Raw genomic sequence first — 20954 nt, 5'->3', positions numbered from 1 at the left:
ACTAACAGTCAAAGCACAATCAGATAGGCCGGGCAGCTGAGGTGCCGTTTGAGGCCCCGTTTGTCAATTTGTAATTTAGGAAATTGCGGCATTGTTTTCCCCTGGGGCTTGGCTGAACGGCGAGAATTCCAGTTGGGGTTGTTTACGCTGCACATTAGCCTCCCCAGTCGCCAATCGATCTTGGAGTGTCTTCGAGAAAAAGAAAGGAAAAAAAATCAGGTAAAAGCTCTTAGTCTTAGTCTTTTGTTTGTTCAACAGTTCTCTGTGTTTTTGGTGTCGCTGATTGATTGCTGCCGACTGCACGACAGCACAATTAACAGCCATATGCGCGTGCACACAGTGATTGTGTGTGTGTGTGTGTGTGCATATATTTGTGCATGCATGGGCGCAAGATGCTAACTGTGCGTTTTCACCTCAAAGACTCATGTGTCTGCCCCGGCCCCCGTTCCCCTCAGAGCTGTAAGAATATCAGGCATCACCAGAAGTAACTCTGTGGTCGGCTTGATTGACGCGAGAGGCCTCACCACCAGCCATTCAAAGCACATTCTTACGGGGATCTCATATCGCCAGGGGTTGGCCCGAGCACTCCTGATGCCTTCCAAGGAAAATAAGCAGCGTGACATCAGGGCTTTGTTTCAACGGCGAGGCCCCTTCTGTTTGTGTTTAATATCGCTCCGGAGAGAAGTGGAAGGAGGGCCAGCCAATTTCTCTGGTCCTGACCGCTGAGCCCGGCACTGTGGCGGTAAAGCGACGGTGGTCTCGTGTGTCAGCAGCCCAGCTCTCTCTCTCTTTCCCCACACTCCGTCTCCCCCTTCCCTTCTCCCATTGCGATCCCTTGGCTTCTGGATTCCGTGTCCCGGGAGGCGTTGCAGTTTTGACTAGAGGGAAATCGGATCTCACAACACTTGGGGCCGGTTAGACTGAAGGGGAAGAGGGTAAAAAAAGAAGACAGTGAGCGAAAGAGACAGAGACGGAGATTGAGATGGGGGAGAGGATAAAAGGAACGACTTTGGAATGAAAGTGAAAGGCGGAGGAGAAAAAAGGAAGATCAGGTTCAGATTGAAAGAGAGAAAGAGAAAGACAAAAGAAAGAGACAAGGAGAGTGAGAGGCGGAGAACAGATGAGGTGAGAAAAGAGAAAAATGAGAGGAAAGCAGGAAAGAAAGACAGAAAGAAAGGAGGGGGATCTAAGTGAAGGCCAACCACGTCTGGGTGGTTTTCCTGAGGACTGGCTCTTTGATACTCCAGCTCACACTCCAATGCTTTTAGACAGGGGTTGACAGTGGTTTCAGGCAGCGGTTTGTCTGGGCAGCTAGCTTTGATTTAGACCCTGGACTCTGGACCGAGGGTTTGACTCTTTGATTTTAGTTAAGTACCTTGGACGGAAAATCGGTACTATTTTTTTTTTTATTATTTTTTTTTTTTTACCATTTAATATTTTCGTCCAGCCCTCACAGCTTACACTTTCCAAGCCGTTTTTCTTTTGTTTTTACACTAATTTTGGTGGGTCGTCGCACTTATTATTGAAATTCCCAACATATAACAATAGTATGACATCCATACTGAAACAATGACTGTTGTCTTTGTTTGCGATGTGATTCTTTGAATTGCAAATTTTTTTTTTTTCAACCTAAAATGAAGTGTCCAAACCCTCGATGCAAAAACCAGACATATGTGCCCATTTAGTATTAGTCATACGGTTATTTACGTTATAAATGTTTTGTCATTTCTGTCGGTAGGAGGTTTGTATTCAGTAATTGTTTATTGTACTCTGAAGGTTTCAGAACTTTAACAGCATTTTAAAGCACTCAAAAGTATCTTTAGCCATTGTCTGGATTTATATCTCGATCTGAATCGATATACAAGGTGCTCGAAGCATCTGTTGAATGAATAACTGTCAGAGATAGATTGTAGATAATTTAAAGGAAATATGTTTTTTCTGGACTGAACCCCTGATAAATATTCACCCCTCAAACAAAAGTTCTATTTGTGCGTGACACTCTTTGTCAACATCAAACCAAAGTGTGTGTGTGTGTGTGTGCGTGTGTGTTTGTGTACATCTGTTTCCTGCTGGGGTCTACGTGTGTTTGGCTGTAACACACACATACACGCACACGGCCATGCACACACATCAAACCTTAGACGATGCAAGGAGTGCCAGGGAGGGGATAAAGCAAGAAACACAACAGGATCAAGGGTGTGGGGGGGGCGAACGGAGAAGGAGGAGAGAGAATGAAAGAGGAAAGCCACTGACTAGCTGCTGGCGAGCGACGTTAATAGCCTGTCGGTTTGCTGGTTTCTTCCCTCTGCAGCAGCTGTACGCCGCCCAGCTGGCCAGCATGCAGATCTCACCAGGAGCCAAGATGGCTCCTCTCCCGCAGGCTCCCAACTCCTCCGGCCCTCTTTCCCCCTCCGCCCTGAAGAGCGAGAAGAGAGCATCCAGTCCAGTCGCTCAAATTAAGGTGAGATGATTGTGAAGGAACATGAAGGTAGTGGGTGGAGCGCTCGTGTAAATGATGTCATGAAAACTTTACTTAGACCCATGGGGAAATGGGTTGCTGCAAATACCGATAAGAAACAGCAAAGAAAAAACAGAATTAGACAGAAAAACAAAGTACATATGTCCAACCATCTTTGAACTCCATAGTAAAGGTAAGAGTGTGTGGAGAAAAAGTGTGGATCACTGCATAATTATGGCCTTATAAAATGGCAGCAGGATTACTTAATAAGACAAAGATGAGAGTGAATGCAGATGCATACATCAGGAAAATGCACCACAAATAAAAATAACGATGATGAATGTGAATGAATCTGAGACTCTGGAAATTTGGAAGTTGCTGCAACTCTGATCTGCGAACGGCCTTGTACTCTTTACCGTCAATTAGAAACAGCTTGTTTAGAACTCATACATTGATGCACACACATACACACTATTACACACACACACACACACACACGTGCACTCACACACGCTCACAAACTGACACTGGCGATGGCTGCTGTTTGGCAGGAGCCCAGACCCCTTCACTGGCGAGAGCGTGCGCCTCATCTTTGCTTGACGACGAGGCAGTAATGGAAGCCATGTGTGTGTGTGGGGCACAGCTGCAACCAGCGTCACAATAGACCGGCGTCAGAGCTCACCACACTCAAACAGTAGTGCTGTGCCCTCCAAACCCTCCCCACCCCCGACACACACACACACACACACACACACCCTCCTCTAACCCTTGCACACGCTCAGCCCACCCCCCCACTTTTGGTATACCACCCGCAGCCTACTCCTCCACTGCCCCACCGCCAGCCCACGTTCCCCTCCTTTCTCCATGCCTCCCTCAACTGAAACTCCGCACCAAATTAGATCCATGTTCGTTAAGCATTCACTGCCGACACAAGATCCCCAGTCAGGCGGTGTTGACGTGCGGGCCTTTTCTTCTTCTTGTTACTTCTCTTTTTCCAGGGATTCTTTCTGCAAGGCTACGTGGTCATGAACCTTTGATTATAAAGTAAAGAAGTTCAAAAAAAAAAACTAAAGTAGCATTTGTTAGATACGTAACTGCAGAGGAAGTACAGCTTACATCTCAGGTTAAAAGAAATGTATTCAGTAAAGGGCAAACACCTGAAAGGCATCTCTAAGCAGTCAGTAGGAGCATTGCTGCAAACGTGAAAAACACTTCAGCAGGTCTCGGTAATACTGAATAATGAGTGGGACCAAAACGGTTCCCTGGGGAATGCCAAAAATATGTAAAACACATCACTTAACCTTGCTCGGTGAAACCATCACTTAAGATTATTTTTGCAGTTGAAAATGTGTTAAGAGACTGGTGCAATTTTGTGACACTCGTGTGTGTTTTCACTGGCAGGAGGAAGGATCGACGCAGCCACTGAACCTCTCAGCCAGACCCAAGACGGCTGAGCCTCTCCGCTCCCCTACGTCCCCTACACAGAGTCTCTTCCCTGGAAACAAGACCAGCCCGATTGGCATGGGCAAGGGGCGCATCCCCAGTCCCATCCCCAACATGGGCAGGAACACCTCTCTTGGTGGGTAACAGACACACACATGGAGTGTGTGTGCGCATGCGTGCACCCGCAGCCAGTGTTTCCCTTACTGCTTGATAGACAGGGTGGGCCACCCTGCCTTAGCAGCGCTGCCACTCTGCCTAAAAGAATTACATTAGTATTGGCTTCAGTGACAAGTTCAATAAGAATCACATGGTCTGAATACTCTTTCAGAGACCTTTACGGTATGCCAAGAAAAAAACTCCGGGGGAAACACTGACGCACACTCACACACACACACATGCTCATACACAGACACTGTAAACAAACACACGGAGACTCATACACACCCGTATTGTTCACATCTGTACATCCATCTAGAGCAAACACATCCCCGTCGCAGTGTAAAATTGTGCCTTCCCCTCAACCGGAAAAACAAAAACATCCCACCCACCCAAACACCTCCCACCTCCCTGTCCTCTCCACCACACACAGACAAACCAAACACGGTTGCTGATAGACTGCAGACACCTCAGCCCAAGAGGAGACCTGTGTGTGTGTGCGTGTGTGTGTGTTTGTGTGTGTGTTTTACAGGAGTCCAAAGCCCTGTATTTAGCCCCAATGAAAACCCCGGCAGCGGAAGCAGTGAAACCCAGCACACGTTATTTGGTTTTTAAGAGCTTCCTCGCATCATTGTCTGCCCGCGCCAGACCTTTTATGCCCCTACCTCTGCTATCTGTTATTAAGGCCAATCTACACCCTCTCATTATATCCCCCCAGAAAACAATTTCGCCAACTCCTCTGGAGTGGCTTTGAGGACGCGACGCTTGTGTTCCTTCCGAAGCTATTTTTTGCCCATTTTAACGGCCACCCAAGCATACATTGCTTCCTCCGTGTGTGCTAATTAAACGAGGAGGGCGAAGGAAACTTTGCGTCCTTTTATTTTATTTTTTTTTAATCCTTCAAATGTGCATTGGCTTTAGAAGTGTGAAGTATACTGCACATAAACAAGGAGGAGGAGATTTTGCAATGTTTGGGTGCAAGTGTATTGGGAAACAAGCCAACTTTTGGAACAAATTAGGCCCTGATAAAATATTGGAAGACATCACAGTTTCTTCATACAGGTGTGCTAGTATTGTTTAGTAGTGAATTATATTTAATCAACCTAAATTAAAGACTTTCAGCAGTTGATATTTTCAAACTGATAAAGAAGGAACCTGAAATCACACATATATAGGAATACAGTTAAAGGTTGTTTTTTTTTTTTTTTTTTTTAAGGTTTGTTGGTTAGGTTTGATTGTAGGTAGGGATCAGTAGCTTATCCTTTAAACCCTTGTCTTGTGCATCATTTCACAAATTTCCCTGTAATTCAGCAGGACATATTCAGTATTTTCAGAAACCTTGGGTGGTGCAATAAATATAACAATACAGAAGCTATGATATGGCATCGCAGTACTCATACCCACTTCGCAATCTTACCTTTGCACACACACACACACACACACCAAGTACATATGTACGTACTGTGTACAGAGGCAGAGATATGATGAACAACCTGCTCTCGCCATAAAGTTAGTTTAGGTTGTGCTCCCTAACTTTTACTGCAGATAAACTGATAACTCGTAGCTGCTTGGCTACCTTTACTTCTTAAAAAAGTTGAGAGGACTTGCTTGTTTCTTCATCGCTCCCCTGGTCGTGAAGTTTGATGTCTGTGCCAGCAGGAGTGCTACATTAAAATGCCAGCTTTTTCCAAATGAAAGAAACATTTGGGGCTGGATCCCCGGATGCCCTGGCCTAACAATGCCAGCGACTCTGCTAGAATTTAAAATAAAGTTCTGTAGGTTGAAGCAAAGCAGCATGCACTTTTAGTGAAAAAGCCACCAATGGGACAAGCAGGGTTGAAAAGGTTAGGATGGTAGTACACCTTTCGAAAAAAGTGTTTCTCCTATTGCACATGCATAAAGAATCTTTTAATGTACAGGAGCTTTTTTGTTGAAAGCATGTAGGGATCCAAAAGAAACAAGTTCACCTCACAACAAACCCTCTGACTTGCACTTTCCTACCCCGCCGGCTGAAATGACGGACGGTTGTCTCTTTTCCATCCCCGTGTCTCCTCCCAGACATTCTGTCCAGTCTGAACTCCACGGCGCTGTTCGGGGACCAGGACGCGGTGATGAAAGCCATCCAGGAGGCCAGGAAGATGAGAGAACAGATCCAGAGGGAGCAGCTCCACCACCATCAGCAGCAGCAGCCCCAGAGCCTGGAGGCCAAACTGTCAGCCCTCAGCAGCATGAGCCTCAACAATGGCAACAAGGTCAGAGCGACAGACAGATGCAATTCTGGGCAAACAGTGATGGATGTGCACCTGCACACCTACACACATCCAACACACATAAACCCACTACATATACATTCTTTCCCATTATATTTTACCTATCACCATCATACTACTCCTATTTGAGCATTACACTCAAATCCTTGGCGGCGCTGATATTTTTTCTCTCTCCTTGATACACACACACACACAAACACACACACAAACACTCCCACAGAGCTCCAAACTCCTTGCCACTCTGTGTTCCATTTGCTCCAGCCCTTCATTGGCCAAATATTCAAGGTTTCTGCTCAGTTCGTGCATGAATAAGATTGTGAAGAATATTCACGGATGATATTTGGTGTTGCTTGGCTGGGACTCCTGCTCTTGAGAACCTCTCTTCTCTTCTCTCCTCTCATCTCCACGGCCACCCAGAAGCCAACAGCTTTGAAGAGGGAGCAGCTGGGCCAATGACAAGCGATGGTTTTGGCTTGCGAGTGTGTGTGTGTGTGTGTGTGAGTATGTGTGTGTGTGTGCGTGTGCATGTGTATGTTTGTGTCTTGAGTGAGAACGAGTGTTTTTTTGTAGAAGAGGAGATGGTGTTAATATTACTTGGTGTGTCCATGTGTGCATGCTGAAGTCCAGCTCTCCTCTTGCCCTGGAGGAAGATCCTGGCCTTGGGGTTTTAGTCCAATTAAAGGGCCTTTCTAGGGGAAAGGAACCCCCCCCCACACACACACCCCTTCCAGCCCCACTTCCCCTTCATCTCTCCCTCTGGGCTGAGGGAGACCGAGCCTTTGTACCAGGATCTCATATCCAAGGGGAAATCCATCTTCCAAAACATCTTCAATCAGTCTGATCAGTCAATCATAGATTCCAGGGATCAGACATTTGGAAAAATAGGGAAAATGATTAGACCGGCTGTCCCGTACAATTGATCCCATGTTGTCTGTGAGGAGGAGGAGGAAGAGAGGAACTCATCAATATTTCAGGGGTGGAGACTTTGAACCCACCAAACCCAACTAGGTCATGATTGGTGCACTCTAAGGATAGACTGTTTTGAATTTTTGGATGTGTTTGCCTAGCATCTTGCGGGGGGGGGGGGGGGGCATCCAAAATCTGGCAAAATATATTGCCGCTGTACTTATCCTCAGTTCTGAGCTGATTTTTTTTTATAAGTCATTATACTTGTAAACACTGAAAAACTCATAAATATTAAGCATAAAACAGCCTTTGCTGATAAATTGTTTATTAACAGTTGCTAATGTTGCTTGTCGGCCTGAGGTCCTGCAAAAACACGGCGCCAATTTTCGCAAATTAATTTGTGTGTAAAAGAGTTTTCACACAAAGTTAACTTTTAAATTACAGATTAAGGTGAGTTCATGGCAGGAAGGCTTCCCTGCGCTTCGTGACCTCTATATTTTCCGACTTTATAAGAACAAAACCAAAGCAGTGCAGTAATTTGGTTTATGGCTTCATGCCTCCTAATAAAAAGCTCATTTGGAAAGTCTCAAAGTAATTGTTTCCGGTTCGAGAAAGACAGCAGGCTTCGGTGTTTGTTGTCGGTTTGTTATTCGTTACCTAACAACAGCAACTCAAAGCCTCTTTCTCTTAGCTTTAAATACATAATTTTTTCTTTGGGACGGAGCGTTTTTTTTTTTTTTTTTTTTCTGAGGCACTCAAAGGCTTTGCTCTGTCTTAAACAATTCATGGATGGAACTTGCTGGATACTGTGAGTGTGACTCACCCCTTCCACCTCGGGAGGCAGTGAGACCAGCTCTTTTCTTTACCTTGGATTTGTGTGTTGTTTTCTATTCGTAGAATAAATTTGTTACTCAAATCCTCCCTCCTTTGAAACATTGAAACGTTGCCCAAACCTTTTTGTTTTATGACATTGTACTAACAGAGCACATTAGTTTCTTTGGAGGGAATGAGACTGCATAAGAAGAGCTCTAAATGGTACCTTAGTATAATGTTGTACGTCCAACTTCTTCTTCTTTTTTTTGGGGGGGGTTATGCTGATTCAACTCAAAAGGAGACTCTGTCGAGATGACGTGTGTGTAATTCTTTGTGTGTGTATTTCACTTTCTGTTTGTGTATTTTTGGGCCACAGCCTTCATTTCAAGCATAGGCAGCATAGACAGTTCCCTCCACAACGCCGAGCTGAAAGTGATCCTGGACTCTTTTTCATCTGTTTGTGCGTGTGTGTATGTGTGTGTGTGTCCTGGCTCTCTGCTGGCCTTGGCCATGTTAATGTCATTATAGCTGGTGTACAGACGAGAGGCCTGGCCAGTTAGTGGCATTGTTGAGTATCGCCTTACGCTTACGTTGCTTCCAGCTGGCCTGCGGCTGCCAAAGCTCACTGAAATAGCCACTGTGTATGAGCATGTGGGTGTACGCCTGTATGAGTGTGTGTGTATGTGTGTGTGTGTGTGTGTGTGTCTGTGTGCATCTACACCCTCCAGAGTACACTTAATCTGACTACTTGTTCACCACCATTCTGACTTTGTTTGAAACACTTATATCGCTAAACTTCAAAGGAAAGGCTTTTTTATGTGTAAAGTGATGAGAACATAAACGGCAAAATCAGCCATGCATTCCCTGTAGTTTGTTCACTGCAGTGCTTCATGCTAATAATTAGTTTAGAGAGCGAAGGCCACAAGCATTATGTCAAAAGTGAATAAATGAGACTTGTAGCAGCTCTAAGTGAAAATGACAAGTAATGACACATGATTACGTGTGGCAGCTTTGAAGAGGAGACTGAAAAAAAAGAATACAGGAAACATGATATAAAAATAAAGCACTGTTTTGAGCTATCAATCAATCAGACAAACAAACTTTATTAATATAGCACCTTTCATCACATGAAATTGCAATTCAACGTGCTTCACAAACGACTGACAAAACGTAGGATGTTAAGTGTGGATTTAATGCACACCTGAACAACTAGAAAAAAGTTACGGTGGTTAAGATAAAAAATAATAAAAGGTAACATAAGCAATAAAAATAACACTAAGAATAAAATTATGTAATACTACACAAATTTAATAGATTAGTAGTAGTAATAGATTAGATTAACCAGAACTGTAAAATGTTAATAAAATAAAACAGAATAAAATAAATCATAATGATCAACAGTAAAATGTTGATAAACGAAAATGGAATAAATAAATAATGATGATAATTAATAAAGTAATTTTAAATAATAAAACCATCAAATTTCAAACCATTAGACGGAAGCCAAAGTGAATAGAGGGGGTTTTAGTTTAGGTTTAAAAATATCTATATTTTCACATTCTCTGGAAGGCTGTTCCAGCGGCCTGGAGTGGAACATGGTGGTCGAGTTTCCATGTTTCCATGGGAAGTGAACATGGTGGGCGGGGGGGTGGAGGTGGGGGGGGGATTTTTACAGGTAGTTTCAACAGCAAGATGAAGATGTGTTTACTTACAAGAAACTGTTCAAAAAATAAACCTAACTTCATTAGCTACAGTATATTGAGTCAACTCAATTTCATTTTTAAAAGTAGAAAAATACTAGCATTCTTATTATGGAAAGGTCACTCTTCCAACTCGGATAATGTAATCTACTATCAACTATCATCTGCTATCACTCAACATCCATGGAGCGCCAGAACAAATGATAATCTGATGGCGGTGTTTATTTTCTTACAAGTTAACAGGTAAGCTGACCACAGGGCCAGTCTTGCAGAAACATTAGACAGACCATACTCGGCTGCTGGGACCCCTCGGCAAGCCTGCTGGCTCCTCGCTGCTCCGTCAGGCAGACGTGAAGTGAGACCGCGGCGGTGTGGAGAGTTTGCATGAAGTCCATTATGTGCAGAACTGGCTTTGAGCGCCTCTACCTCGTTGAATACGAGCAGTTAACACACTTGGAGCTGCTGTTGACAGAGCAGAGGGAGTCTGGAAGGAGGAGAGGAGGGAGGGAGGGAGGGAATGATGGAGGGAGGTTGTATAGGAGTTTATATTGGCTCCGCTGGCAGGCTCGGTCTTTGTAAGAAAAGAGACTGTGAAGCCGACAGCTCGGAGGGTTCCAAGTCTTGATTAAAGGTCGACTTAATGGAGCTGTATTTGATGCCTCCATGATACACATTATAATAATGTACACTACAAAGCTGAGTCTGGCACCTGCAAATGGGCTGTCGAGTGTCTACTTCTGTGGTCTTGGAGCCTCTGGGGGAGGTGTGTGTGTGTGTGTGTGAGTGTGGAAGGGGGTGATAAAGGCTATGAAGGAAAGGGGGAAAAAAACAGAAAAGGGTTGACTGACAGCTCTATCGGTGCAGAGCGACGTCTGGAGAAGGAGAGAGAAAGAAGGAGGGGGAAAACAGGAGAGGAGGGATCGTCGGAGGGAGGTTGCCAGACTTGATTGGTCCGGGAGGAGACAGTAAACGGTTGCGGGTCAGATGGAGGCAGGCCTCGCTAGTGGTAGTTGTAACCGTGGTAATGAGCTCAATACGGCGCAGATGAAAAAACCTGCGCTGTTTATAGCGTTACCGTAACAACGGCGGGGAGGCGCAAATGCCAAGGAGAGGAGAGACCAGGCGTGACAAAAGGAGTCGTGTGTCTCTTAAATTTAGAAATATACATTCAGCAGTGAAACGGGACTCCAGGCCCAGTGAAAGCACAATAGTGTGCTAACAGTGTTTCTGTGGTGGGGCTCTGACTGTATGCAATGACGTGGTTTATGTCTGTGGTGCCTCTATTGTTTCTGCAGATTAAGTTTAAGTGAATGTCGAGCTCCTTTCCCTCCTGAATAGTAGTAATTCTGTATGGCTACCATCTGTTAATTTTTTGAATTAGCCCTCAGCTTGGACTTGATTTAATTCCTGTGTGGAGTCCCTGGTTGGTCTGCATGTCTACTCAGGTCATGTGCTAGTTCTCCCTCTCCAAGTCAGACCTGGGTTAAAAAGTAGCTTCAAATCATCTCCATATGATTGTCTAAACACCAGATGCCAGTGTTTCAGACTCCGCCTATCTGGTACCAAAGACATGACAGAGAACAAGTGCAAAAGCAATGTTAATGTTAAATTAGTAGGCTAGTTTTCTAAGCTCATTGGTATTAGTAAAAAAACAAAAAACAAAAAACAAAAAAAAACAAAGTCTAGATAAATAAATTATTCTGGTCTCACTGTAGAGCCACATGGAATGAAGGATTGAAGGTTTGGGATTTTTTTTTTTTTTTTTTTTTTATGGCCAAAAACAAACAATGTACACCAAAAACCACATTAAAAAAATTAAATAACCAGACTAACTTTAACTCTGTATGGTCTGTGTAATGCTTTTTTTTTTTTTTTTTTTTTTTTTTTTTTTTTTTAATAAACCCACTTTAAGAATTTCTCTTTCAAATGAGCTGACCACTAAAGAAGCTAAGCCTCGGATAGACACAATACAAATGTGTGCAAAACCCAAATACAGTCACATAAAAGACAAAGCAACGTTAAGAAAGAAAAAAAAAAAAAAAAAAAAAAAAGTTCTGTATAATGGCTCCAAAAGGCAGTAGTCCAATATCAAACCAGCAGGCTCACGGGCCAAACCTATTTAAATCTTGACTAAACAAAGCAAAGACAGCTCCTTATTGTGTCTACCACAAGAACCGTCGAGTAGACCAAAAGTAGACCAGCCGCAAGAAATATTTGCAAATTTTGACCTGGGTCTGCTGTTAATCTCTACTTTGGATTGGGCTTCTTCTATTGATGCCGTCCTTGTGCATTTTCCAAACCCCTAGCTCTCCATGCTGGACAAGTTTTCCATCAGTCTCCGCCCTAACGCTTCACGTCAACCGGGGGAACCACTCTGCAGCGCTGGCTCCTTTGTCCTGTTGTTTACAGTGGAAACGATGTGCTGTCGCATGGGTCTGACAGAGCTAATAGGTTACCATGGTGTAACACTCTCAGCAACTCCAATTTATGTTATGTCATCTTTTAGCGAAAGAGCGCCGTCCTCCAGTACTTTCAAAATGGTTTTTCACAACGTTACCTGGAGCTACGCCACTGGTACCTAAACAGACGATCTCAAGGCCTCGGTCTTGTCTGTGGACTAGTTTTCCATCTCGCTCTCTTTTTTTTTTCTCTCTCTCTTTCTCTTTCTCTTTCTCCCTCTTTTCTTTAGTCCTTTGTTAGGCGGCTGCTTCCTGCGGTGAGCATGGCACTGCCCAGGCACATGTTCTGTGGTGGGCCTGATTACAGCCCTTCCATAGTGCTGACATTGGCCCGCGCCGACTCCCCGTCTATAAACACACACACACATGCGCGCGCGTGCACACACACACACACCGGCCCCTAAGTTCCACCAGCTCTGCCAGCGGCTACCGCGGCATGACTTCACCCGGCAACCATTCCCTGCGTCAAACAAAATGCCTCTGTCACCAGAAAAAGTAGGAGAGCCGAGAGAGAGAGAGAGGAGAGAGGAGGAGGTGGAGGAGGAGTGGAGTGTGGATGTGCGGTAGCTGTGCGGAGGGTTCGATGTTTTCCACCGCAGTTTGGGAGCATAGTGGGGTAATTTTAGCTGGAAGGCCCCTAGGCAGGCAGCTTGTTGGAGTTATTTGGCTCAGACGTGGAGAGGCAGGCAACAAGGCAGACGGGAGGAGAATGTGCGCAGGACTGGACACTTGGAGAGGACAGGGTTAGCTGACAGGGGATGCAACTGTTAGCATATCCTATATCTCCACTGTTCCTCAGTAACTGTAAAAAAATACCTTGACACTAAAATAAATTGCGTTGCTGGTGCTGAGTGCACAGAGTTGCAGCCTGTGTGTTTTGTAGGTGTGTATCTATCTATCTATCTATCTATTTTTGCGTGTGTGTGTGTGTGTGTGTGTGTGTACGTGTCGAACCAGTGCTTTGTTTTATTGTCATTACCAGCAAACTCATCCTCAAAGACCTAATTTTATAAGACTCCAAGGCACAGACAAGACCTTGGTCCTGCTCTACACAAATCAAAATACTGAATAGACTGGTTAGAGGCTGTTTACACTTCTCAAGCTGCAGCTTTTGTAAGATAATATGGCAATGCTGCACAAGTGTCAAATTTGCAACTATCTGTAAATAACCTTGTACTGTCGTGTGCGTGTGTGTGTGTGTGTGTGTGTGTGTGTGTATTACAGGAGCGGCTGCACTATGAGACACTGAGCCAGCATCTGGGAAAGCTCGGAGAGGATGCTGGGAAGATGGTGCACCGAGTCATCGACCTGACAAGACCAGAAGATCTAGACGGTGCGCCCCTTCAGTGCCTCTCTGCCTCTTCTACTCCTTCTTCTCCTTCTTTTGCCTTTTCTAACAGTCACTATTAGCTCATGGTGTCCCTGATATTTGTGTGATTACACGTCACAAAAAAAAAAGAAATTACAGTTTGTTCTGGTGTTGAAGCCTTTGTATGTTGCGGTTGATAAGAGCATCTGATCTAGATAACGCCTATGTGTTCCTTATGCACATTTAATTTCCTTTTTCCCTCCTTGTTTTCTTATTTACCTGTTTTATTAGTTGTATTTTAATGTAAGCTGCAATAATCAAAATTGCATTGCGTTTTAGACTCAAAATAACAAAAACTGGCCAGTAAGCTCATAATTTGATGGTTATTTTACAGGGGATCATGCGCACATCTGAGCAGGTGCTGGGTTAAAAACTGTATCATGTAGTAAAGGCTCTTTTGCGCTCTCCACTGAATCGACATAGTTCTCATCATCAGTCCATCTTGGTGACAAATGACGTTCTTTTTCCACATTGATTTCAATTATTGCAACTTTTTTTTTTTCCTGCTGTGTTCCCTCAATGCAGGAGTGGGTTCCTAAACTGAGTCCTGGCTGAGTGGAGATAACATTTCTACACCCTGTTTATCCACTCTCCATGGGACTGAAACCCTTTTTATTAAGCATTTCAATGTGGTACTAAAAACAATAGAACAGAAGAATGAAGGATGGGGGCAGGAGGGAGGGACAGAAAATGAAGCTGGGGGGGTTAGGAGTCGGCGAGGCTGAGTCTTAGGTAGAAGCAGTCACATCCTGTTCAGACTAAATTGATACCAGTGACCCTGTAACTCTCGGGGCCCCATGAAGAGGCGGCGCCACTTATCGGGGCCTCTTCTCCCCGGGTGCAATAATGAAGACAGCATCTGCCAGAAAGCCTGGATATGCAGGTATTCGGCAGATACAAATATTTATCGGGCAATTCAGAAAGCATGAGCTAAGGACACCCTCAACAGCCAAACATGGCTTTTCAGAGTCAACATTTTACACTCTTGAAAATTTTTACACTGTTATTATTCCTGCAAGTATGAGACACGAGGCCCAATCCTGCTCCTTCTCTTTGCAGCAGTGTTTGTGATACAGGGGATCCCACCCAGAAGAAGTATGCAAACAAAAGCAGGCAAAGACAGGCAGCCTGCATGGATGTTCCTATTACTTTTAATATGCAGATAGCCAAATGCTTAGTGGGTAAAAAATATTTGAAAATTAGTATTCTCAAAATGCTAATATTTAATACATGTATGGTACATGGAGAATAGTTAAGATACCAGTATATTAAACATGATATACATTATTAAACTCTGAATTCTGTGTGAATGCTGTATATGGGATTTGCCTCGGTGTTTTTTTGTTTTGTTTTGTTTTGTTTTGTTTTGTTATTTTTTTTTTCCAACCCACCTGTTTCCCATAAAGCCCCACTGTTTACAGGCAATGAGGAGTTGAGGAGTGTTCATAGTGGTTTAGTTTAGAATCAGAGAAGTAAACAAGGGAGCATAGGCACTGAGATACTATCTGGTGAAAGCAAACTGAGGACAGTGTGTACAGTATATGTGTGTTTGAGTATGTAAAGGGCATCCCTGCAGGCCCCTTTTGTTATACATGCAGTTGCACAGCATCCTTTCCCAAGGAGGCAAAAGGGGCCTAAGGGGTAAAAGAAACAAACTTATGACCAAAAGATTGCCAGTTCAAATCTCCAGACCAACTGGGAAAATCTGCAGGGGGACGGCGAATGAGAAACACTACGACTGAAGTGCTTAACCCACAGCTGCTCAGTGAACAACAGTAGAGGACTGTGGTTGTACTGGGCAGCTCCCAGGTGTGACAGTATGTTAAGGCATGAATGTAAGAGCAGAACCGAGCTGACATGAGCATGTCTGTTCATCAGAATTCAGCTCTGGATAAAGAGGAGTAAAAAGACTAGAAGACCAAAAGAACCACACTGCAAAAACTCAAAATCTTACCAAGATTATTTGTCTTATTTCAAGTCAAAAATATCTTATTACACTTAAAATAAGACATGATCACCTCAGAAGTAACTTGTTAGACAACTGTCTCTTGTTTCAAGTGAAAATTTGCTTGTTTCATTGGCAAAATTTGTTTCTTGTTTCAAGCTAATTTTCACTTATTTCAAGTGAATTTTCACATTTTCCACTGGCAAATTTTGCCAATGAAACAAGCAAATTTTCACTTGAAACAAGTGAATTTTCTCTTGAAAAGTGAAAATTGTCTAAAAACAATTTACTTCTGAGGTGATCATGTCTTATTTTAAGTGTAATGAGATATTTTGACTAGAAATAAGACATTTTTGACTTGAAATAAGACAAATTATCTTGGTAAGATTTTGCGTTTTTGCAGTGCAGATTGACATTCTCTTTATAGTGGCTGGCATATAACCACTGTTCTCTATTTCTCATCATTTTCAACACTAGCATCTTGGTTTAGCTAACATCAAAGTATGACGAATGTGTCAAAATGTGCAAAAAACGAAAATTGTTCATCTGTCCTCTATAGGAAGCAATGCTACAGAGGCACGGGTGTTCAGGGAATCGCGGGGCAGGAACACCACCGAGCCCCACATCAAGAGGCCCATGAACGCCTTCATGGTGTGGGCTAAAGACGAGAGGAGGAAGATCCTGCAGACCTTCCCTGACATGCACAACTCCAACATCAGCAAGATCCTAGGTGAGATTTCACAGAGAGCATTCAGCCCTTTATGCAAACTACCAGAGGCCCAACCACGACTCTGTTGTAATCTTAATCATAATTCTAGCCCTAACCCTAATCCCCTAAGAGAACCCCTTTTCCAGACACACCATAGATCCCTTGGTGGGTTCTTCTAAACTGTTCAGCTTGCACTCTCATGGGTTGGTTTGTCATTGCTGCAAGTCCGAGCTTTGTTCAGACACCCACAAAACTTTTGTATTCCAGTAGAGATCCCAAGGTTTCCAAAGACACTGAACATGTCCTGCTGAATTACAGGGAAATGTGTATAAATGATACACAAGACATCTAGATAGTTTCTGTTTTAATGCTGTAGCCATAAGACAATGGCATGTTGGGTTTGAATATTTTACTCTGTATAAGCGTGATGTAGTTTCAATGGAGTGTTGCAACCAGCAGATACAGAATATGTGACATTGTAGCACAATATGGAAAAAGAAAATGTTTTTTTCTAACTTTGAACAGTTCAAGGGACTAATCTTTTTCTCCAGTGGAAATCTCCAAACGTTTTGTGCTGTTGCAAATCTTTTGGCATTAAACAGTAGTTACTGTACCAGCCCAACCGGTTGGTATAGTAAGCACCTATGATTAAGCCAAAGGAGTAGTCACTGCTTTTTTTTGTGCCTTTACCTGGTTACATATGCATTTATAGGCGTTTCCCTCTCAGAGAGCAAGGTGATTATGGTAATGAACCAACTCTTCTGATTTATTAAGGCTGATAATAATTGCTGACTCAGTGATTGCACACATTGTTTAATGCCTGTGAAAACTTATGTCTTATGTTGGCACTGACATGTCTGCCACACTGCAAAAACTCAAAATCTTACCAAGATTATTTGTCTTATTTCAAGTCAAAAATGTCTTATTCCTAGTCAAAATATCTCATTACACTTAAAATAAGACATGATCACCTCAGAAGTAACTTGTTAGACAACTGTCTCTTGTTTCAAGTGAAAATTTGCTTGTTTCATTGGCAAAATTTGTTTCTTGTTTTTAGCTAATTTTCACTTATTTCAAGTGAATTTTCACTTTTTCCACTGGCAAATTTTGCCAATGAAACAAGCAAATTTTCACTTGTTTCAGGTGAATTTTCACTTGAAACAAGTGAAAATTGTCTAAAAACAAGTTACTTGAGGTGATCATGTCTTATTTTAAGTGTAATGAGATATTTTGACTAGAAATAAGACATTTTTGACTTGAAATAAGACAAATAATCTTGGTAAGATTTTGCGTTTTTGCAGTGCATGGTTGTTGCTCCAAGGAGGCACAGAGACAAGTTGTGCCATCTCTCCTTTATATGAGTGATGAAACTTTTCCTCACTTTTTCACTCACACACGTGTTTCTTTTTCCCTCTACATGTCTTTACAGCTGTCAGTTTATGAATTTAGCCGATACCCTTATCACAGTAGATGCCTTGCACCTCCAGATATCCAGACACGTGATGGTGGCTGAACCTGTGAACTCACAGTCCCGGGCCGGCCTCTGTACCCACCCGGCTCCTCCACCACCATATTCTACAGGGCACAGGGTTTCTGACCAGCGGCCTGCAGTCTATAAGAAGGCCTAGTGTGTTTTTCAAATTGGAACACTTCACACACAGAGCTCCACTGTGTTAGCCTGACTAGTGTGATGGATGCATTCAGTTAAAAAGTAGCCATGTTGATACTAACCTCTCCGACACAGATAGCCATTCACACGACACTGAGCCTTACGGTTGTTCACGGAGCGGTGGGGTTCTTAAGACCTCCACTGTTCAGCGCAGGGCTCCAATGAGCTCGAGGGCTGATGAATGTACATAGAAATGCTCCTGAGCAATGTGTACAAATTGGTTTTTCTTAGGTGGGGTCTGTATTCCTGACTCAGAGCTTTGAACGTGCTCCGACAAAGAGGTGTTTTGTGTTCGGCTAAATGATTCCTGCATCCCCGCGACCTATCCAGTGCGCGTTCAAAAGTCAAGTATCCTTTAACGACAAATGAAAAATGAAATCTAAAGTCAGATATTCTTTCTTTCATACCTCCTGAATTGCCATAGCAAAAACATTGTCATAAGAAACATATTTATGGTGGAATGTGAACGGTTAGATCATACTGGCAGGAAGCAATAAGAAATAATTTTCCGGATATTTACAAAGCGGTTGCGGTGGTATCAGAACAAAAAACAGAGCTAAAAGTAGACATGACACGATAGCAGCGTGTGTATGTGTGTGCACAAGTGCATTGCAGCATGAGCACAGTGCATCTCTCCCCAACACAATAACACAGCTGGACTTTGGGGAGTGGGCGGCTGACTTAAAAATCCCCTCTCTGTTTCCTGAGTCAAAAACGTAAAAGAACAAGTTTGCGATAAACCTCGATAAACAGAGGAGCAAGGCAGCATGTGTATAATCAGTTGTCAGAGAGTTTTGCAGATGTGCTGCGTTCCTGCGGTTATGGTCCTGTCCACTTGCTCTGAAAACCCTCTTACTGGGGAAAATAATGAGTACACAATGTATCATTCTTCCAGAGCCAAGAGCAAGCAGAGTGTGATCTACTCCTGAGTTTAAACAGCCTCCACGGTTGGAGACTCTCTGGTGTCTGCTAACAAGACTTCGTCCTACCTCGAGAAGATTCCCAAAATAATACAAATTTGATGTATGCTGCGCAGCGCTGTGGGTCTTTTGTAATGACTGCACTAAAGTGCACTTGAAATGACAGCATGTTAGCATTCTGGAATCACTGATTCAGTTCTCATCCTACATATATCACCAGAAATTTGGTGGTTAATCAGACTGAGAGCAACAGTTTAGAAAAACCTGTCAAAAACCTTTTTTTCACTCTCTAAACACCTAAATTTTGGTTATTCATGTTTTCACTTTTGTCAGGAGTAGGGGAAATGTAAATAAGTCTGACTTTATCGTGCCCGTTCGGATGATTTTAACATTCATGAATTCCACGTGCTTTATGATAAACTCGGCTAGACTAAACTAAAGTGAAATCTCCATCGTGTGTCCCAGGTTCTCGCTGGAAAGCCATGACCAACCAGGAGAAGCAGCCGTACTATGAGGAGCAGGCTCGTTTGAGCAAGATCCACCTGGAGAAGTATCCCAACTACAAGTACAAGCCACGGCCCAAGAGGACTTGCATCATCGACGGCAAGAAGCTGCGCATCGGCGAGTATAAGCAGATGATGCGCTCACGACGCCAGGAGATGAGGCAGTTCTTCAGTGTGGGGTGAGTAATACTGTCCTCTAACATCACAGCCACGTTCTTACATAGCAGCTTACTTTAGTTGACTAGCACAAGAAAGCTTTGTATTTGGATTTTTTGGGGGATTTTTTTTAGGAATTCATAACTGCATCTGGCAATTTTCTATGTCAGTGGAACCAAATAACAGCAAGGATTAACTAAAGGCTTAAAATCTCCAAAATCATGTAACATATAGAAGGCTGGTGGGGCAAAAACTGTCTTCCAAAATACGTGTCAACACAGCCATTTATAAGCTGTAACACAGTATGAAAATACACACTAAAGTGGCACTTTTACCCATGTTATAGCTTCTTCAGCCACTTCAAATGTTACTTATATTTTCATTTCTTTATGTAGAGTTGATCACGTGGCACATAAGCACCATGCGGGATGTGTTACAGTGATGAGCAAGTAATGTAATGAGTGACCGCAGGCTTGCGTAATGATTTATTTTGCTTGCACACTGCGTTATCAAATCTAAAGAATTGCAAATATAACTGGCTGAATGGCTGAAAGGTTCAATGGCATCGGCAAAAGTGCCACTTCAAAACTTATTTTTACAGTGTGTTGAGAGGTCGTAGATCACTGGGTGGATAAGCATTTTGAAAGGGAAGACTTTTGCACCATGATGTTTCCAGTTTTGAGGAATTCTCATCATATCAGACACAACTTCGTGCTGGCAAAGGGCAAATCTACAGTTTCAAATTATAGAGCTGTTTCTCTCCTGCCTGGTCCCAGTGGTAATCTGTTCAAGGGGGTTAAAACAACTAGTGTTTATTGTTTTTTTTTTTGGCATAACACAGGCAACGTCTTTGGTGACATAGAATACAGAACGATAGACTCTGCGTAAGTACATGGTTGGGGTGGTGGATGGGTTAGTAAAAGACAGTGCTTTCACGCAGGAGACTGGAGTTCTATTCCTGTGTGAGGCAAGAATTGTTTGTTTCCTTTGATGATGAAGTATTGTACCCAAAAGCATGACCCTTTCCAAACCATAACCAAATCGTTTTGGTGCCTGAGCCTTACCAAACTGAGACTGCTGCGACTGTTGTCTGTGGGCACGCATGCCACAGCGTTAAAGACGAGCAAATCTGAAAATGCCCATATGAGAGTCATTAGCAAACAACCTATTCTTTTCTCTGTTGTAGGCCCATTTTGTGATTTAGGTTGATATGGTCTGTTTTTACATAAAAAACAGAAAATCAAAAAAAATAAATAAATAAAAAAACACAAAATCTTGCCTGGCGTAGCTTTAAAACACCTTCACTATCATATCGCACAAAAAAAATAATTCGAAATGTTATGCCTTGCTCTAGAAGGGTCAGGATGTATAGCTGCCAGGAGCTCAGTCTCTTTCACACATTGGCTGCTGAGTGAAAGGTCACATCTGTGAATTTCGGTGTTTTTCCTTTTGGTTTTTGAGTATTTCACAGCCCAAGT

General features: G+C 43.1%; 1 protein-coding gene across 5 annotated transcripts in view; it reads left to right on the top strand.

Moving 5' to 3' along the window:
- The window catches only part of LOC115361118 (transcription factor SOX-6-like), a 121300-nt gene that overhangs the window by 97548 nt on the left and 2798 nt on the right, over positions 1-20954 (top strand). For 4 of the 5 annotated variants that reach the window (XM_030054417.1, XM_030054415.1, XM_030054418.1 and 1 more), the window contains 6 exons: positions 2312-2461; positions 3860-4037; positions 6116-6309; positions 13430-13538; positions 16079-16249; positions 19283-19499. In XM_030054417.1, coding sequence (XP_029910277.1) covers positions 2312-2461; positions 3860-4037; positions 6116-6309; positions 13430-13538; positions 16079-16249; positions 19283-19499 — 1019 coding nt within the window. The remainder of the gene's footprint in view (positions 1-2311; positions 2462-3859; positions 4038-6115; positions 6310-13429; positions 13539-16078; positions 16250-19282; positions 19500-20954) is intronic. The other variant, XM_030054420.1, reaches the window with a different exon arrangement.

This window comes from Myripristis murdjan, chromosome 6 (assembly GCF_902150065.1).
Source record: "Myripristis murdjan chromosome 6, fMyrMur1.1, whole genome shotgun sequence".
Taxonomy (NCBI): Eukaryota; Metazoa; Chordata; class Actinopteri; order Holocentriformes; family Holocentridae; genus Myripristis; species Myripristis murdjan.
The sequence above is the reverse complement of the archived record's forward strand: the minus strand, read 5'-3'. Positions and strand labels throughout refer to the sequence as shown.